At 55.2% G+C, this 18,217-nt stretch overlaps 2 protein-coding genes across 3 annotated transcripts in view; both read right to left on the bottom strand.

Annotated features, from left to right (window-relative positions):
• ELN (elastin) overlaps positions 1 to 5,018 on the bottom strand; it is a 31,485-nt gene extending 26,467 nt beyond the window's left edge. The window contains exon 1 of one of the 2 annotated variants that reach the window (XM_021085791.2): positions 4,921 to 5,018. In XM_021085791.2, coding sequence (XP_020941450.1) covers positions 4,921 to 5,002 — 82 coding nt within the window. In that variant the 5' untranslated portion in view covers positions 5,003 to 5,018. 2 annotated transcript variants of the gene reach the window in all.
• Positions 5,019 to 5,976: 958 nt separating this feature from the next.
• Positions 5,977 to 18,217, bottom strand: part of TMEM270 (transmembrane protein 270) — a 147,174-nt gene continuing 134,933 nt past the window's right edge. The window contains exon 5 of the transcript XR_014840265.1: positions 5,977 to 6,073. The gene's annotated coding sequence lies outside the window, so the exon portion shown is untranslated. The remainder of the gene's footprint in view (positions 6,074 to 18,217) is intronic.

Raw genomic sequence — 18,217 nt, 5'->3', positions numbered from 1 at the left:
AGCTCTGGTGCTACCCACCCCCCAGGGCCTGAGGCCCCCCAGGCTCTGCTATCTGGGCCCAGAGTATCTAAGCGATCCGGTCAGAGCCTCAGGGGCTCAGAGTGGTGGCCCCAGGAGGCTGCGCCTGCTGGGAATGAGCGCTTTGGCCCTGTCATCAGCTGCCAAGTGCACACATGGCTCGCCCCAAGCCTTTGATGCCTTCTCTGGCTCCAGCCTCCAGCTCTGAGCTCTCAGCACTGTCTCTTATGTGCCTTTCCCCGGTAAGCTCCAGGCCTTTCTCTGCCTTGGCCTCTCTCTCTCCTCCCCTTTTTCTCCCCCCGAATCCCTGCCTCTCCCCTCTGCTCTCCGGCTCCAGAGCAGACAGCAGGAAGAGCGTGATTGGGTCGGGGGAGCAAGGATTGCAGGACAGACCCGTCCAGCCTCTAACCCTGGCTGTGCCACTTCTTACCATCGGTATGACCTCAGGCGAGTCACTTAGTCCCTCTGAACCTCAGCTTCCTTTTTAGCAATGGGCGACTGATAACTGCTGCCTTGCAAGGCTGTGGCAAGTTGTCAGAGCTTAAGGAAGAGACCTGTCCTACTCTGGGCCTGGCACATGGTAATCACTCAGAGAAAAACAGAAAGTGATACTTCACTGCACAGTACCTGGCCAGGGGCCAGGTATACTGTAGGTGTTCAACAAATGATGGGTGAATTAGGTGGAGGGGAGGCAGAGACGTCTGCGGATCTGGTCTGACCTGTTCCATCCCCAAAGAGCCAAAGGTCTCCCCACCTCCGGCTGGTCTAGCCCTCGGGCCTGGCTGGACTCCCACTTCCTCTCCTGGGGCTCTGTTCTCCCCGCCCCCCCCACTGCCTCGGCCAGGCCCCTCCCGGACTGGTCACCTCCTCTCGGCTCCCCCTCTCCCCAGCGCCTCCCCATCTCTGCCCCCCCACTCTCCACCTCCGTGATTCAGATCCCAACAGTGCCTGCCAAGCTCTGCGCCTGAACCATGATGCCTTGGGGAGCCCCGGATTTTGATCCCCATTTTGCACTGAGGAAATGGAGAAGGTTTAGTGGGTGTAAAGGCTATAGTTGCTCAAAGGCTTTCAAAGAGGCAGCAGCCCCCTCCTGGGCCCCTTCGCGGGAAGGGTCATCCTCCCTCCCACTCCGCTCCTCGGCCTGAGCCGGCCCTCCTGCCAGGTGTGCCCTCTCCCCTCCCCAAGTCCTACCCTTCCACCAAGGCTGAGCTCACATTCTCCCCTCTGTCTTCTCTGAGCCTGTGGTTCTTACTGCTCAGCTGGCCTGAGGCAGCTGGCCCGGAGCATACTTGTCTTGTTTTATGTGGGTTTGGCTTGTTTTGCCGGCTAGCCCAGGGTGGAACTTGTCTCTTGCATCTTAGAATCATGATCCTAGACTCTCAGGGATCATAACAGTCTTCTGGCCCGGGCTGAAATTCTTTCTGCAAACATCCTCTTGTGTTCCTGCTTGCATGCCTTCAATGACAGGCAAATCACCACCTCCTGAGGCTGTCAGCTCTGTCTGCAGGGATATCTCCCTCCTATTGAGATAGAATCAGCCTCTTTGTCTCTCCAACTCTGTCTTCCAGAGCCCCAAAGACTGAGGCTCACCTCTATCCCCAGAAACCCCTTAAAACATTTACTTTTCTTTCAAGGTCTAACTCAAATGTCACTTCTGCTGTGAAGCCTTCCTGGATTTCCTGGGATTCCTCTGGGCCACCCAGTCTTTTCTACTTCCTCCATCACTGCATTCCTATTTACACATGGGCTGCCCCCCGACGAGATAAAATGTGGCATGAGTGGCGAGAGGGAAAAATCAAACCTTATAAATGTGCACTAATTACAAGGGTCGATCAGCCCGAGCTAGCGAATTCTGAGTAAGAGAACATATTCTTTTTAAAATTCAGATTCCCATAGTCGTCTTAACTGATGCTTTTTTTTTTTTGCAATGTAACATTGCTGGAACCTCCCGCCAGCCCTAGGAGATAAAGTAGGGCAGGACGTTTCTCCCTCATTTTACAGCCAGGGCAACCCAGAGCCAGAGGGATGAAGTGTCTGGCCCGGTACCCACAGCTGACCCCAGTCACCACGCAGGGCCTTCTGCCTGGGCCCTGGGCTCTAGGTTCAAAGATCTGGGAGACGGCTGTTTGGGAGCAAGCAGCAGGCCAGCAGGCCTTGGCAGGGGGCTTTGCCAATTCCAAGTCCAGGGGGCCTGCCTGGGGAGCAGATAAGACCACACGAAGCTGTTTGTTGTTTGCAATGGAGAAAGGCTGCCAAGGGTTTTTGAAAACAATCCGTCCTCCAGTGAATGACTTCGTCCCCTCCCTCGCCCAGGCGCGTCTGACCTCCTGCCTCGGCCCCAGCTGACGCAGGGAGCGGGGATCAACTCCTAAACCCAAGGTCCGAGGTCCTAGAGGCTCCTTGGAGTCACCTGGGCAGCTTTTACAAGACTGGCAGGTCTGGGTCCCTCCCCATATCAGATAAAGCAAGAATGATTGGGTGAGACCCCACATCAGAATTGTTTCAAGCTCCCTGGGTAACTCCAACCTGCTGCCAGGGCCGAGCATCCCTGTTCCAAGCCATTTTCAGCTCCGAAATCAGAAAAAAAAAAAATCAAAACCAGAAACCAACCCCAAATCAAGACGATAACATTGCTGGGGATTTGGGGCAGCTGGTCCCAATTACACCTGATTTAACTTCTCTCTTTAAATGGCATGGGAGTTTGGGGCAGCAGATCTTCAAAGCTACTTTGGACCCATCCTAAACAGGTCTGGGGCACCCTTTCCACTACAGGGTCTTCTTGGGATGTCCCTTTCTTGTCTCCACTGGCAACACGGTTCTTTTGAGCTGAGGAGACCATGAGGGTGACACCTTCTTGGGGTAGGGGGAAGCTGGGCTCTTCCAGGACAGCCAGGCAGGTGTGTGCGCATGTGCGTGTGGGTGGGGAGCCCCTCCCAGTCCTGATCTCTCTAGATTTCCTTTGGGAGGCTCTGGGCACAAACCTCAGAAGACCTCATCAATTCGCACACCCCTTATTTGGACCCAGCTACTCTACCACCTGCGACAGAGCTGAGATTTATGTTTGCAAAGAAAGACGAGGGCCAGCGGAACATTTAGCCCGGTCACTGGGGATGCATTCTTCTTAGGGCAGGCCCGCTCCAGAGTACTCAGCCCGGGCCCGCCCCTCCCCACATGCTTCTCGGAACCTGGCTCCCACCCCTCATCCTGGGGCCCAGAGCAGAGAGCAGGCGGCTACTAACCCCCTGGGCTGCCTAAACCTGTCTGAGCCTTGATTTCCCCATTTGTCAAGTGTAGACAACAATTCTCTACTCTCAGGGCTCCTGTGGGGACTCGCTGTCGTGCTCTAGGTAGGAAGGCAGGTGTTCGGGGGTCTCACTCCAGGAAGGAGGTTCAGGCAGGACCAGAGATGCTACTCCCAGGAGCAGGGTGGCTGCTCCTCTGGGACTGTCTCCCTGCCCCTATTGGCCCCCACCTGGTGGCATGCACATCCCTTGGCCTCGTCCAGACCCAGAAGCTGACCTCTGCTCAGGAAGCTCCTGCTCCCAGCGGCCCTGCCCAGCCGTGCAATCTCACGGAAACAGCTGCCGCTCCTGCCCAGCCCCTACTCCAGCCCTCCAGCCAGGCCCTGCTCCACCCGGTGCCCCCCGCCCCCAATGCTGGCCCCCACTGAAGGGCTGGTTCTCATGGCAAGGAGCACTCTTACGGAAACCAGACCCCACCCAGGCTGCCCCACCAAAGGCTCAGGAGCCTGCCTGCACCTCTCTCTTCCCGTGGCCAGGAGCACCTTCAGGCACCCTGTGAGCCACTGCCAGGGTGGTCCAAGATGCGTAGAGCCTTTGGGGGGGCGCCCTCAGGGGTCCATAGCAGGGAACATGCCAGGTGGTCTAGGAGTGCCCTGAGGTCCCCTCTAGCCCCTCCACCTGCCACAGTCCTTCTGCCGGGAGAGGGACACTTTCCCCAGCTTCCCTGTCCTAGCTTGTGTTCCAGCCCATGAATGCACACACACAGACACACACACACGCACATGCACAATGACAAAACACACCCAGAGACACACCTGGATACCAGATCTCCCATATGTACATGCCTGTTGGATGACAGAATTTAGCACATGCTAACAGGCACTTTCACATACCTCCTCCCACCAAACGCGCGCACACACACACACACACACACCTGTCCAGGAATGAACCTGTGAAATTTCATTCCTTCTCAGAAACCTCTTCCTCTATTCGGTGACACATTCGGGCATATACACACACCTGTGCAATAGCATGTAACACACTCATGCACACACACACACTCATATACAAACACACCCGCTCGAAAGTCCCAGCCCTCCTCACCAGGGACAGACCCAGCAGCAGCTTTCCAACCCGCAACCATGTAATCACCTTAACCCTGACTTTCCTTGGAGCAGGGTCCTGACTTCCCAGGGGATAAGGAACCTGCTGAGGTCAGAAAGCTCACTGTCACTAAGCTGGCCTCAAACCCAGATCCCCTGCCCCCAGGGCATGTTTGCACGCCTGCTGGGTCCACAGGTGTGCAGACTGCCAGTGCCCACAGACCCGAGGGACCCTGCCGGTCCTTCCCCAGCATGCTCGAGACCCCCCACTGGGAGATCCCCCAGGACAGAGCAGGGTCCCTCAGCCCTCACAGGGCAGCAGAACCTGGTGCTGGTTTGGGACCATCCTGAGTCGTGGGGCGATCGTGTGACAGGTTTCTGCTCGGCTTGGCTGGCTCCTGGGAGGGGCGGTTCCAGGGATCCAGTGGCGCAGGGGCTGCTGCTGGGACCCTCTGGAGGATGCTGAGGGTGAAGGGCGCCCTCTTGTCTGTCAGTCCAGCCACCTGAGCAGGAGGCCCAAAGGCTGTGGGCAGTTGGGGGGACAGGGAGAGGCCTACCTCCAGGCTGCGAGGGGTGGATGATGGACAGCAGGAGCAGGAGGACTCCGGGCCGCAGGGCTGCAGCTGTCAGACCCGCCATCTCGGGGAGAAATGCCCCAGCCTGCTCACTGCGCCTCGTTTTATCCCCAAAGCGTAATTGCTGCCTCGTCGGCTGTGAGGGAAGGAGGGAGGGAGAGAGGGCGGGCGGGAGGGCGGGCTGGAGAAAGGGGAGGCCTCGGGGAGGGGGGCGCGGGGAGGGGGCAATTACGAAAGGCCGGCTCACAAGCCTCCCAGGCTGGGTCTGACTGGACTGGACCGCGGGCTTTTTTCCTTAACACACACACGAGTGCACACACGCACACACGCGCGTGCGCGCGCACACGCACGCACGCACACGCACACACACACACACACATAGTTTTTTCCCCCATCTCTCTCCCGCTTTCCCTCTGTGGCTGTTCTTTCACTGCTGGCCCTGTTCCCGCCAGAAAGTGCGAGGGGGGCCTCTGCCAGGACAGCCCTCGGGAGAGGAAGCAGGAGGGAGGGCCCTGCAGCCCGGCCAAAAATCCGGCCCCAGCCAAGGCCTGAGTGGCCAGGCCCCCGCCCCTCCGGCTGGGCCCCAGGCCCAGTGTGGGGACACAGGCCAGCTGTCCCGCGCCTCTGCCCCCACCCTAGCACTCCGGACTCCCCCAACAGCACCAGTCCTGGCCAAGATACAGGCTCTGCCCAAAGCTGGGGAGGCGGGTGTTGGTCAGAACCTGGGGTCCAGCGCCCAGGCCAGTGTCTGTAGAGTCAAGGGGCTGTAGGCAGAAAGGCCGGGAAGGTGCCATTCTTGCTGGTGCTGTCCTGTAGGGCACCAGGGGGAAGGGTTGGGGACCCTGAGGCACTACAGGGCTCCATTCTTTGGGGTCTCAGGTCACAGCCTCCTGCCTGAAGCTGGGGAGGGGGTGATGTGTCCATCTGGGGTCCATGTCTGAAGAGGCCGAGGGGCTGTGAGCAGAACGGCTTGGGGATCGAGACTGTTGGTGCTGTTCCCTGGGGTCTCTGGGGGACATGTGGGAGCCCCTGACACACCTCACGGGTTCCATCTCTCATGGATCAAGGTGCAGTCCCTCGCAGGCTTGTGCAGGCTACAGGGTCCGGTCAAGGTCAGGCTCGTTCCCCAGGTGCCCTGTAGACAACCAGAAGGCTGGGGGAGCTGACCTAGACTTATAGGTGGCTCAGTCCCCCTTTATCACTTGGCCCCCATCTGTCCCAGTGCTGAGCATCCCTAGAACCCAAACCAGACTCTGGAGTCCCAAGACTGCTGGTTCTCTCCCTGCCCCGGGAGAACGCCTGGGGCTGACATTCCTTTGGTGGCCAGGAGGGGGCGGCCCTGCGCCGACACAGCTGGGACCAGCACTTCCAGGCCTTGGGTTCTTCCCACCTGCCTGTGCTGGATGGGGAACCTGGGGACTTTAGGGGGTGGAGTGGAAAGCGAGGGGGTCATACTTCCCCACTCAAGAAATTTAGGAGCCAGAGGATAGGAGAGAGAAACTGGTACCGACCCTCATCACAGCCTGTGACGGGGAGAATTAGAGACCACAAGTTCTGAGAGCTTTCTCCCAGCACTCAGTTGGAGAAGGAGAGGAGGACACAGCCACAGGTCTGAGGAAGGGGGTTAAATGACCCCTCCTCCAGCCAGGAGCGCTGGGCAGTTTTTATGGCCAGCAGGGAGTGTAGATGCCAAAGGTCAGGCAATGGACCCAGCAGGACCTAGGACTAAATTCTGGCTCTAACACTTGCTTGCAGGGTAACTTCTTCCATGAATTTCAGTTTCCTCATCTGTCAAACAGTGATAAATATCCCTGCCTAGGAGGTTATTGCAGAGATGAAAAGATGTGGTCATATATTTCTCTACTGTGTCTGCAGGTCCAAATGCTCTGTACACTGCCCTCGTCCTAGTGCTGCTGCGAGTACCTGGGTTCTGCAAGCACCACTCCTGCAGAACTCTGAGGCTTGGCTCTAGGCTGGGTCAGCTTGGGACTCTGGGCCATCCCTTCCTCTCTCTGCTCTCAGGCAGCAGCCATTCCAGAGGTTTGGAAGGGGGTGGGCACGCAGGCAGAATTGTTTTGAAGCAGTGCAGGCATACCAAGCGTACAGCTCTCACTTCCTGCGTGTGTTATTTGGGGGTGCTTTGGGGGGTAGCTGATGGCGACTATAAGCCCGAGACAGCCCTTGCTGGTGGCGGGAGGGGGTGCTCAGGGTTAGGGTCTGTGGCCTGAGAGGGGCCTGCTGCGGGAAGGGAGGGGAGGCTGGGGGGGCGCCTCTGTGTGCCTGCCCCTCCCAGGGAGGGGGATGGAACGGGGTGCTGGGGAGAGGCTGGGCCCCACTCCTCTCGGGGCAGTGACGTGGGCAGGAACCGGCTTTCAGACTTGCAAACCGCAGTCTGCTCAGAGTCTTTATTAATTCCAGGACTGGGAGAGAGGCTGGAGCCAACGGAAGAGGGCTTGCGGCAGGGGCATCCAGGAGAGGTGTGGAGGGGCGCTCACAGGGACAGACTTGAGGCTGCTAGGCCTCTACCCCCAGGGCCAGGGTCCTGTGTCCCGTCCCCCAGCTGCGTCCCTCCATCTTCTCAGCACCCTGTGCTGCAGCAGCTCCATGAACTCGTGTTCAACAAGGCTTCTGTACACTTCAAAAGGGGGCCTCAGTTCAAAATCAAACCCAGTAAACCATAATCAAACCCAGATTATCCAGCGCAATTTAGCCCAATGCACTCAATGCATAATGTAAGGACTGGGGGTGACAGTTCTAGAGTAACATTCACTCATTCATGATTTAAGAAACCTAAGAGTCCTCAGTTGCCCTAGGCCCACCTCCCTGCAGAGCTGAATAGATTAAGTAAGGCCATAAATGTGGAATTGCCTGATGCACCACATGCTGGAAAATGATAACAGCTTTACCATTATCATTGACAAGTAAACCACCCCACTACTCCTAGGCATCCAGGTGAGTCACTGACAGGCCATCCCTGTCCGCCAGGATCTCTAGGTGCAGCCATTTAGGAAGAAGAACAGAGCCACCAGCCGCCCTTGGCTCTCAGCATGTGACTGCTTTGCTCAGAAACCCTCAGTTGCCTCCCAGCCAAAGTCCAGACTTCCGAGCATGGCCTTCAAGGCCCCAAGGACCTAGCTTCTCTGCTCTCCTTCCTCCTGGCTGGCGGAGGTGCCCCCTAGCACCTACACTTGTCCTGGAGGGCTGGGTTCTGGACTTTGGTCACCGAGGGTCCTTGGTCTCAGCTTCCTCCAGGTCTGTGCGCCTCAGCCTCCCCGCCCCAGGGCCTCTCTGTGGGGCCCTGGGCTGGACTTGGTACTTCCTCTTACTCTCTACTGGCCCGGCCATCCCTGAAGGCAGTTTGAGGACGGCAGTTGCTGCCTCCCACTTGGTCCAAGAGTATGAGATGAGAAGCGCAGATGTGCAGAGATGGGGGCAGAGTTCTGGTGGTGGGGACAGACCTCCAGAATCCCGGGAGGTGTGGTTTCTGGTTTTTTCCTTGTCTACATGTGGTCCTTTTATCTGTTGAGTGTGGGATGTGCTGTCTGCACGGGACCTTGGACCAGAGGGTGCTAACTAAGCATGTGCTGCTGGGCTAGCCTGGGAAGACCTTGGGGGCAGCCAGACCTGGGACCCCTACTGTGGACCCTCAGTCATGTACACCTCCATGTAAATGTCCCTCCAGGCAGCCCCACAGGAAAGCAGGTCAAGGTTACACTCACAGGGGGGAGCATGAATTTCTCATATGGATCCAAGTGGGTTTGGGAAGGAAACACATGCTGGTTGGGTGGTGTGGGCTCCAGTGTAAATGTTTTAAGAGAGAATCAGCAGGAAGGCAGAGTGAAAGACCTCTATACACACCTTTCCTAGACCCATCTTCTCCTGTCCATGAGACCCAGCTGAGGATACTAATGTCTGAACTTTCCCCTCCTCTGATCTTAAATTTTCTAGTAGCCACATAAAATGAAAGAAAACATAAGAAAAATTTGAATAATAAGCTATATTTAACCCAATTTATCTAAAATATTATCATTTGAACATGTAGCAGGTATAAAAAATTACTTGTGAGATATTTAGCATTCTTTTTTATATTAAGTCTTAAAACTGGTGTGTAGGAGTTCCCTGGTGGCTCAGTGGATTAAGGATCTGACATTATTACTGCTGTGGCACAGGTTTGATCCTTGCACGGGAACTTCTTCTGCATGCTGTTGGTGCAGCCAAAAGAACTCAAACAACTGGCATAGAGATTATACTTAGAGGGCATCTCGAGCTGGATTAGTCACATTTCTAGGGTTCAGCAGCCAAATGTGGCTGGGGGGGGGGTGGACTGTGCAGAGTGAGACTGTGAGGGCCTGGTGAAGATGAGCCTGACTTGGGACAAGCAAGATGGGAAGATCTGAGGGTGATTCCTGCTCCTGAAGGGGTACAGGTGGGATGGGGCATAAGGATGAGGGACAGGGACAGGGAGAGAAGGAGGTCCTTGAGGGCCGGCAGGGGGAGGCCTGGGACGCACCCATGACAGGCAGCCCCAGGGGAGGGCCAGAGAGGGCGGCCACCTACTGAGAGGTGCCAGGCAGCAGCAGCCCAGAGCCAACATTTCAGCCAGAAGAGGAGAAAGGCCTTCTGCAGCTCGGCTCTCCCTAGAGGCGACGGGGACCCCTCAGGGGACTTTACTGGCGGTAATGCGCCCATGGCTGAGGAGAGACTGAATGCTTGGGCCTGGGCTAGGCACTGAAGCTCATTTCATCACTCGGGCTCAGCCTGAGGCAAGCTCAGGCTGTGCTCAGAGGGGCATTTAGAAATGGGGGAGACGGGCTGAAATTTCAGCACAGGGTGCTTCTGCCACCCCCAGGCTGGGGTGCTGGGAGCAGGCAGCTGGGGGCGGAGGGAGGCCCGTGGCCCTCACTGTGATTAGTGTGTGAGCTTGGACAGATCACCTAGTAATACCTGATGTCGGTGACGTCAATAGTAACAGCAACTAACCTCCAGAAACCCTCATTTTCTCTTAGGGAGACAGGGGTCCTCCCGGCCCTCACGAAGGGAGACTCGTGTCTGTCAGAGTCCGGAATACAGCAAGTGCCCAAGAGTGGGATGGAGCCCAATTCAGGCAATTGAAGCAAAAGGTCAAGGCTGGGGGATGGGGGAGGCCCAGGAAGGTGCCCCCTCCCCACACGTACCCATCCCCACCACCGCCCGAGGGTGTCCCAGCTCCTGAGGCGCGCATCTCTGATCCAGCAACCACTGCCCAGGCCTGGGTGTTTGTGTGTCTGAGTCATTTGTCAGTCTGGGTCCTTGGCCCGGACGAGCAGGGGGGTGGGTGTCCCGGACGGGCCGTTCTGCCCCGGGCTGTTCGCACATGGCCTCACGGGCTGTCTGCTTCGGTCTGGGGGGAACATCGTGAGCCGGGCGCTCTGTGCACCCCTCCCCAGGGGACCCGGGACAGAGGAGTCTAGAACACGCCTCTCCTTGCTTTCACACTTGACAGTTTATAAAGCACATCTCCATTTCTGATCAGAGATATTATTAACCAAGTTTATAAACACAGGGGTTAGGAGCCCTGTCTACAAACTTGGGCTGCCAGAAAGAGCACTCTCCCTATCTCCTTTAGATCTATTTAATTTTAACTCTGAGCCCCTGTCACACGGGCTGGGGCAGCAAATTCCATCCCCGTTACTGGGTCTCTCCGCCGCCACCCTCCACCCCCAGCCAAAATCCAGGCGTCTTCTCTAAGCCCTGGAGACCAGAAGCAGCCCTGGCCTCACTGTCTCCCTTATGGGAGCCTCTGAGCCTTTGTGCAGCCCGACACTGAGCTGAGGCTGGGGGCCTGAGCCGTCTCTGGGGATGTTTGCAAAGGGTGATCCACCCAGGGGACCCACCGGGGAATGTCCCATCTCCAGGGTGGAGGGAGGGGACATGGGACTGACACATACACAGGTGTTCATCACTTAGACTGTCCATCTTGCTCCCCAGGTCAGGAAACTGACTTGAGGAAGTACACAGCTAGCCCAAGGTCACCCCAAGGCCTTGTGGCCAGGAGCTGAGGCCTTCGGGCTCTTTTACCTCACCAGCCACACTGTCCTCTGATGGGGCAATGGCCCCAGTTTTGTGGGACACTCAGCACCTGGAGTGCAGGGCCTTCTCTTCCCTGGGCTGGGCACACAGAAGGGCCTGGGGCCGAGCCGCCTGCTCCCCAAGGTTCCTGCGCAGGGTCTGGGAGCTGGGGGCAGAACTGTCTGTGCACTCCTGCCCTCCTCCGTGCTCCCTCTGCCCGGCTCACAGCAGTGCCAGCTCCTGCAGACCCTTATTGCCTCGCCTCCTCCAGCCCACCGTGCCCAGGAGCCCTTCCAAGAGCCTGAACCGGGAACACTCCCAGGCAGGAGCTCTCTTTCTCCTGGGTCCTGCCAGTCTCCATCCCTACACCACGTTTGGCCACTCCCTGCCCTGAGCAGACCCCTCCACTCATGCCCAGAACCCTCAGCTGGCCTGATCCCTGCGGCGCCGGGCGGGTCCCACGGGGCAGGCGGGGCAGCTGCCAGGATGCAGGGTGGGAGGCAGGCAAGGCTGGGCCGGGGCTCCTGCTGGGCCTGGGTTATCCACTCCCTCATTCATTCTGTCCTCCGCATTCCTGAGCTGCCTGCTCTGGCTGGGCACTGAGCCTTGGGACACTTAGGGGACACTAGCATCAGCCATCCTGGGAAAGAGGAGCAATCAGGAAGACTTCTTGGAAGAGATGATGTTAGAACGGCATCCTGTTTCCTTCTCTCAAAGGGAGATGTGCTCTGGGTGGCATCTGCAAAAGCAGGAAGGCTGAATCAGCCCTGACCAAGGCCTTTACCCTTCAGCCCAGCCACAGGCCGCCTACCTGCCTGCTTGCGGGGGTGGGGGTGGGGCTTCTGAAAGTGTAGATCCCAGCTGTCCCTGCCCTGCTTCTAGCCTCCAGTAACTGACTCTGGGTGGATGCTGGCCCTTCCTGCTCAGCCTTTCATGCTCTACCAGCACTTTCCAAATTGCAGGCTATGACCTATTGAGAGGGTGTAAAATTGATTTAATGGGTCAGGAACAGCATTTTAAAATGAGAGAATAGAATGGATGCAACTGTAATACACGTGACCAAATCGGCCCTGTGTCTTGAATCTTTTGTCAGAGTTTCACGTGTTTGCATGGAATACTGGACGATGATGGATTTTTTTCCCTGCATGTCACAATCAGAAACGCCAAGAGACATGGTTACCGTGAGTGTTTACAGATGGTCCTCAACGCTCTGCCCTGGGCACTGCCGTCCTGCTGGTGGGAAGGAGGCACCCATGACGTGGCTGAGTGATGTAGGTGGACAAGTGAATGGGGGAGGGAGTCCCCCATTCCTACACGCCTCCTGGCCCCCCTTGCCTGGCCACATGTTGGATTCCTGCCAAGCATGGGGTCTTGGCTCCCAAGCTTGGGTGGCCATTGTTTTCGGGAGGCACCAGGCCCGCTCCTGGCCCCCAAGCCCTCCAAATTCCGCAGGACTGGTGGCTTTCATGCCCCAATTGCTGTGTGACCCTGGGTAACTTCTTCCTTCTCTGGGCCTAGAGGCCCCTCTGAACAATGGGAGGGCAGACTGGAGCAGGGCTCCTTAACCCTGGCCATGCGTTTCTAAATCCCACTGTCCAGGCTGTACCTGGGACTGGAATCTCTAGGGTAGGACCCAAGATATTGATATTTTCAAAGCTTCTCAGATGCTTCCAACGCACAGCAGAGTTTGAGAATGGGCTAGATGGCCCATCTATGCAAGTGACCTTTCCACGGGGGACTCTGGGTGCCAGGCCAGTGGTTCTTAGTTTATTCAGCATCATATTCAGGGGTTATTACAGTGTGGTCCCTGGACCAGCAGCATCAGCACCCCATGAGGACAAACCTGCTAGAAACACAGATTCTAGGGCCCCATCCCAGATCTATGGACTCAGAAACTCTGGAGGTAAGACCAGTGGTCTGTGCTTTACTAAGCCCAACAGCTGATGGTAATGTACTTTTTTTTTTTTTTTTTTTTTGCTTTTTGCCTTTTCTAGGGCTATTCCCGCGGCACATGGAGGTTCCCAGGCTAGGGGTCGAATCGGAGCTTTAGCTGCCAGCCTACACCACAGCCACAGCAACACGGGATCCAAGCCGCCACAGCTCACGGCAACGCCAGATCCTTAACCCACTAAGCAAGGCCAGGGATCGAACCCGCAACCTCATGGTTCCTAGTCGGATTCGTTAGCCACTGAGCCATGACGGGAACTCCAATGCACATTTAAAAGGTGAGAACCACTGGCCTAACCTTGACTATGAGACTCTGCTGCATGCGGGTCACCTCTCTCTCAACCACAGCTTCTGCTTCTGGAAGGAAGGTGGAGCCACCAGAGGTTTCTAGAGGGTATATGGGTTTTCTCAGGCTGCTCTAACAAAGTACCACAGATCAGGTGACTTACACAAAAGGGTTTTATTTTAAACTTAAAAGGGAACACCAAGGATGGCTCTCAACTACTCAAGGCTAGAAAGGGGCATGGAAGGAGTCTTTCTTAGAGCTTTCAGAAGGAGCACCTTGATTGTGGACTTGCAGCCTCCAGAAATGTGAGAGAATAGATTTCTGTTGCTTTCATGACAAGCATGTGGCAATCTGTCAATGACAGTCTCAGGAATCAAATACAGGTTCATATACATGGAGTCCTACACTATGTACCTTTTATGTCTGGTTTCTTTTGCTCATACTAAGACTACGAGATTTATCCACACTGTTGTAGCTCATTCTTTTTCATTGCTATGTAGTATTCCACCTTAGAAATATACCACAGTGTATTTATCCATTGTAATGTTAATGTACATTTGAGTTGTTTCCATTTTTTTGGTATTATGATCAATACTGCTAGGAACATCCCTGTCTTTTGTGGAAATATGTGCTCATTTCTCCTGGATGTAGAGCTAGGAATGGAACATCTGGGTTCTACACTAAGTATATGTTTAATTATTGAAGAAATGCTGGACAGTTTTTACAAATAGTACCAATTTACACTTCTACCAGCAGTCTACAAGAATTCCAGTTGCTCCTCATCCTGTCAAGACTTAGAATTGTCAGCCTTTAAATTTTACCCTCCATATAAGGGTTCTTCATGGTGGTTTTAACTTTCATCACCCTGATGAGTAACTGTGGTGACCACATTTTTACATAAATTTGGGAATTTACATGTATCATTGCTGTGAAGTGCCTATTCAACTCTTATGACCATTAAAAAAAATTGGTTTGATATTTTCCTATTGAATTTTAGGAGTTCTTTTTGCTGATACAATTCTGTAGTTACTTATATGTATTAGAAAAATCTCCCACCCGGAAGCTTGTCCTACTTTTAAGATTGTCTTTTGATGAACCGAAGTCCTTGATTTTTTTTTTTTTTTTTTTTTTTTTTTAGGGCTATAGGTGAGGCATATGGAGGTTCCCAGGCTAGGGGTCCAAGCAGAACTGTAGCCGCCGGTCTACACCACAGCCACAGCAACACCAGATCCAAGCTGTATCTGTGACCTACACCACAGCTCTCAGCAACGCCAGATCCCTAACCCACTGAGCAAGGCCAGGGATTGAACCCACATCTTCATGGATTCTAGTTGGGTTCTTAACCTGCTGAGCAACAATGGGAACTCCAGAAGTTCTTGCTTTTAATAAGGTCATATTTATCAGTCTTTTCTCTAGGGGTTAGTGTTTTTCTGTCTTGTTTAAGAAATCTTTGTGCATCCCAAAGGTCTTGAAGATACTCACCCAAGTATTCTTTTAGAAGCTTTATAGTATTACCTTTCACTTTTAGGTCTGATCTACTTTGACACAAGAGCATTTATTTATTTATTTATTTATTCATCTTTTTGCCTTTTAGGGCCACATCCATGGCACATGGAGGTTCCCAGGCTAGGGGTCCAATCAGAACTGTAGCCGCCGGCCTGCACCACAGCCACAGCAATGCCAGATCCTTAACCCACTGAGTGAGGCCAAGGATTGAACCCACGTCCTCATAGATGCTAGTTGGGTTTGCTAACTGCTGAGCCGTGATGGGAACTCTGACACAAGAGCATTTTAAATCTCAGCAGAGCCAGGCCTCGCTCAGCTTGCCCACCCGACCCCTCCCCCAGCTTGGTGGCCCTGGCATTTGGTAGAGCTCCTTCCCTCCTGAGTTGCTGGTTGAGTGCCCTCTTTCACCGCCCTTCCCCCAGGCCCTGGACTTAATAAAAGCTCTGAGCTGCCTGTGGTTTTTTGGTTGAATGATGGTTCCAAATTCTATCAGGATTCAGGCAGGAAGTGGGGTCTCCCCCTCCTCCCTCTATCTGCAGGTCCTTTCCTACCGGTGCGGGACAAGCCCACCAGTTTCTACAGCTCTGAGGGTCCCCAGACTGGGGTAGAGAATCTGCAGGGAGGAAGCCTCCTGATCTGATCCTTTCTCTTCCCTAAGCCCACCCCACAGCCTGGCCCTTCCCAGAAGCTTCTCTCCACTTGTTCATAGATTTATGGGCTGGAGGAGTGTGTCCTGTCCCAGGAGGGCAAATATGTTCCTTCACCAACCACATTTGACTGGCAATAGCTGCCTGAAATGGAGTTAAAAAGGATTCTGAGGATAGCCAGTTTCAGCAGGTGAGAATTATATTGGTAACGTCTGTCTGGGAGCAAGAGATGGGCCTCGTGCCCTACACGTTGTAACTCTAATGCCTCTGATCTAGTCTAAAGCTCTCACTAGGATTAGTCAAAGTCGAGTTTAAATGACTCATTCAAGGGCATTCAGCTCTTAATTAGTAGAGATGGTTTGGAAGCTCAGGTATTCTCCATTCAGCGAAGAGGTGCTTATTTGTTTATTCAGCAAATATTGACTGAACCCCTATTGTATTGCAGGCCCTGTACTGGGCATCAAGGATATAAAGATAACTAAGCCCTGGTCTCACAGATCTATCTCCAGGGACTGGGGAATTAACATGCAGAATTAACAAATCAGGAGTCTCATGTGTCGGTCATTTGCCAACCAGCGAGCCCACCTTTGCTCAATCCTTCACCCTCAGCCCCAGTCACGGGCATGGGAAGTACAACTTTGGGTGGATACCTGGGGTTTCACAGTCGAAATATTTCTCTGCAGATAACGTTCAGGAGAGGGATCCACAAACGAGATCTGTAGACTTCGCTGGTGGCCTAGAGGTTAAGGATCTGGCATTGTCACTGCTGTGGTGTGGGTTCGATCCCTGGCCCTTGAACTTCGGCATGCCACAGGCATGGCCAAAACAAAACAAAACAAAACCAAAAAAACCAAATGAAACCTGTACCAAAAGGATGTGAGATTGCTAATAAAATGGACCAGGGGACTCTGGGGTTTATAAGACGATCCTCAGGGACTGCTGGGCACCATTCTGTGACAAATCTCCTGGCCCTGACCTTTCTCCCTCTGAGCCAGGCTCAGCGCTCTCCACCCTTCTCCAGATGTGCACACACACACACACACACACACACAGAAGACACAGAGGGACACACATACAGAGGAACACACAGACACACACATATGTATGCCTAGACACATTCTCTACCCCATAGGGTTCTGGGTTCACATAGCTCAGGTTCAAGTTCCCACTGTCCCACTTTGAGCTATCTGAACTTGGGCAAGTTAGCTTCCCCGAGCCTCAGTTATCCCCCTAAGAGAAGTTTACTGCATACCTCAGGCATGGGGTAGCTGGAGCTCCCCCCAAAGCCCCGCTCAGATCATTGGCTCAAGGAGACTTTGAGAAACTGGGGCAGTAAGGAGGGGTGTGGTCCAGCCATCAGGGCTCTACAGAAAATCCATGCCTGTGCCCCCTACTGAGCTTGGCACTGAGCTGGGAGCATGGTAAAGATCCAATCAAGGCCTGGTGCAGGAAGGGGTGGGGAGGGAGAGAAGATGAGAGTTTTGCTCTCAATCTTCTGGTTCTTTCCCTCTGGGGAAGTCTTAATTTGTTTCCGAGGCATGAAGGCTCAGGGTCTATCTGTTTTCTGTACCAGGTAAGCTGGGGAAAGATTCCTGCAGCCTCTGCTGGATGAAGGGGGGGCCCCAGGACGTGAGCCCTAACCTTGCCTCCGAACCACTGACCAGAGCCCCGCTGGGCCCCTGCTGCCCGCCCCAGCCCCATGTTCTGTGCTTTCATCATGTCCACCGCCCTGGCTGGGCCCCCGCCAAGCCCTCACTCGCTGGTGAGGGCCAAGCCGGGGCCGTGCCAGGCTCAGTGGAGGCCCTGGGCCAAGAACAGCAGAGCTGTTCTCAGGAAAGCTGGGGGATTAAGCCACAGGCCAGTGGGGACTCAGGTATCCACCTCTTGCCCTAGCCTAGAGATGAGGGGCAGGACGACCTCACAGCTACCACCCTCCCAGGGACATGGGGACATAGCACCACCTGGGCCAGCTTGCCTGGGAACCACCTTCACAGGGGAACCGAGGTCACAGGCCTCCTGTCTCCAATAGGCCCAGGTCTGACAACATGGAGCTCCGTCAGGTTGGGCTGAACCTTGACCCCACCCCAGCCGAGACCCTGGATGACAGTGGCCTAGCCCTTTCTTCACCCCAGCCTGAGCCCTGTCCCGGACTTGCAATCTCACCTCCTGAGTCTCCTGGGGCTGGGGCCCACCTGGAGGGATGGATGGATATGGACGGCTCAGGGCAGATGGTCCCTTCTGCTGGGGCCACCTTTGTGCTGGGTCAGGAGAGGGTGGGTTCAACAGCCTGGCCTTGGCTGCTGGCTCATGGTGCGAGGGGCAGATCCTGGCGAGAGGGCCGGGCAGGGGCTGCCCTAGGCTGCCTGAGTCTGCCTGCTGAGGGTGGAGGTGCCCTATTTGCTTTGGTGTCAGTCCCTGAGGGCCCGTGGCTTCTCATTTTACTCCCCTGTCCAGAGCGTTTCCCCCATTCCTGTCCTGTCCAGATCCAACCCATCCTTCAGGACTTGTGGGCCTCTAGCACCCTTCTCTGACCCTAGGCTGGGTTGACGGCTCCCTTTTGCTTCCCAGCCCCATACTTCTCCCCTTGCTGTGACCTTGACCCTGTCAGACTGCCCCACCTGCAGACCCTTCCGTCTCCCTTAGACAGGGGCCCCAGGGCAAGGCTCCTCTTCCCTCTCTTCCCCAGCTGCCCTCCCTTGACCCTAATGGTCTTCCTGCCCTCTGAGCTGTGCCCGCCACTGGCTGAGTCCCTACTGGAGCAGGTGGCCACTTGACCTGGCCCAGTCCCCTGTCTGGGCCGTCTCTAGGCCCCTCCCTGTGGGCCCAGGCGGGTGGGGGTGTCTGC

The sequence above is a fragment of the Sus scrofa genome, chromosome 3 (assembly GCF_054392235.1).
Source record: "Sus scrofa isolate SSC_HxYL_T2T_F1_AM1 chromosome 3, Sscrofa_HxYL_maternal_Yorkshire_Landrace_v2.0, whole genome shotgun sequence".
Lineage (NCBI taxonomy): Eukaryota > Metazoa > Chordata > Mammalia > Artiodactyla > Suidae > Sus > Sus scrofa.
Note: the sequence above shows the minus strand (reverse complement) of the source record. Positions and strands in the feature narration are given on the sequence as shown.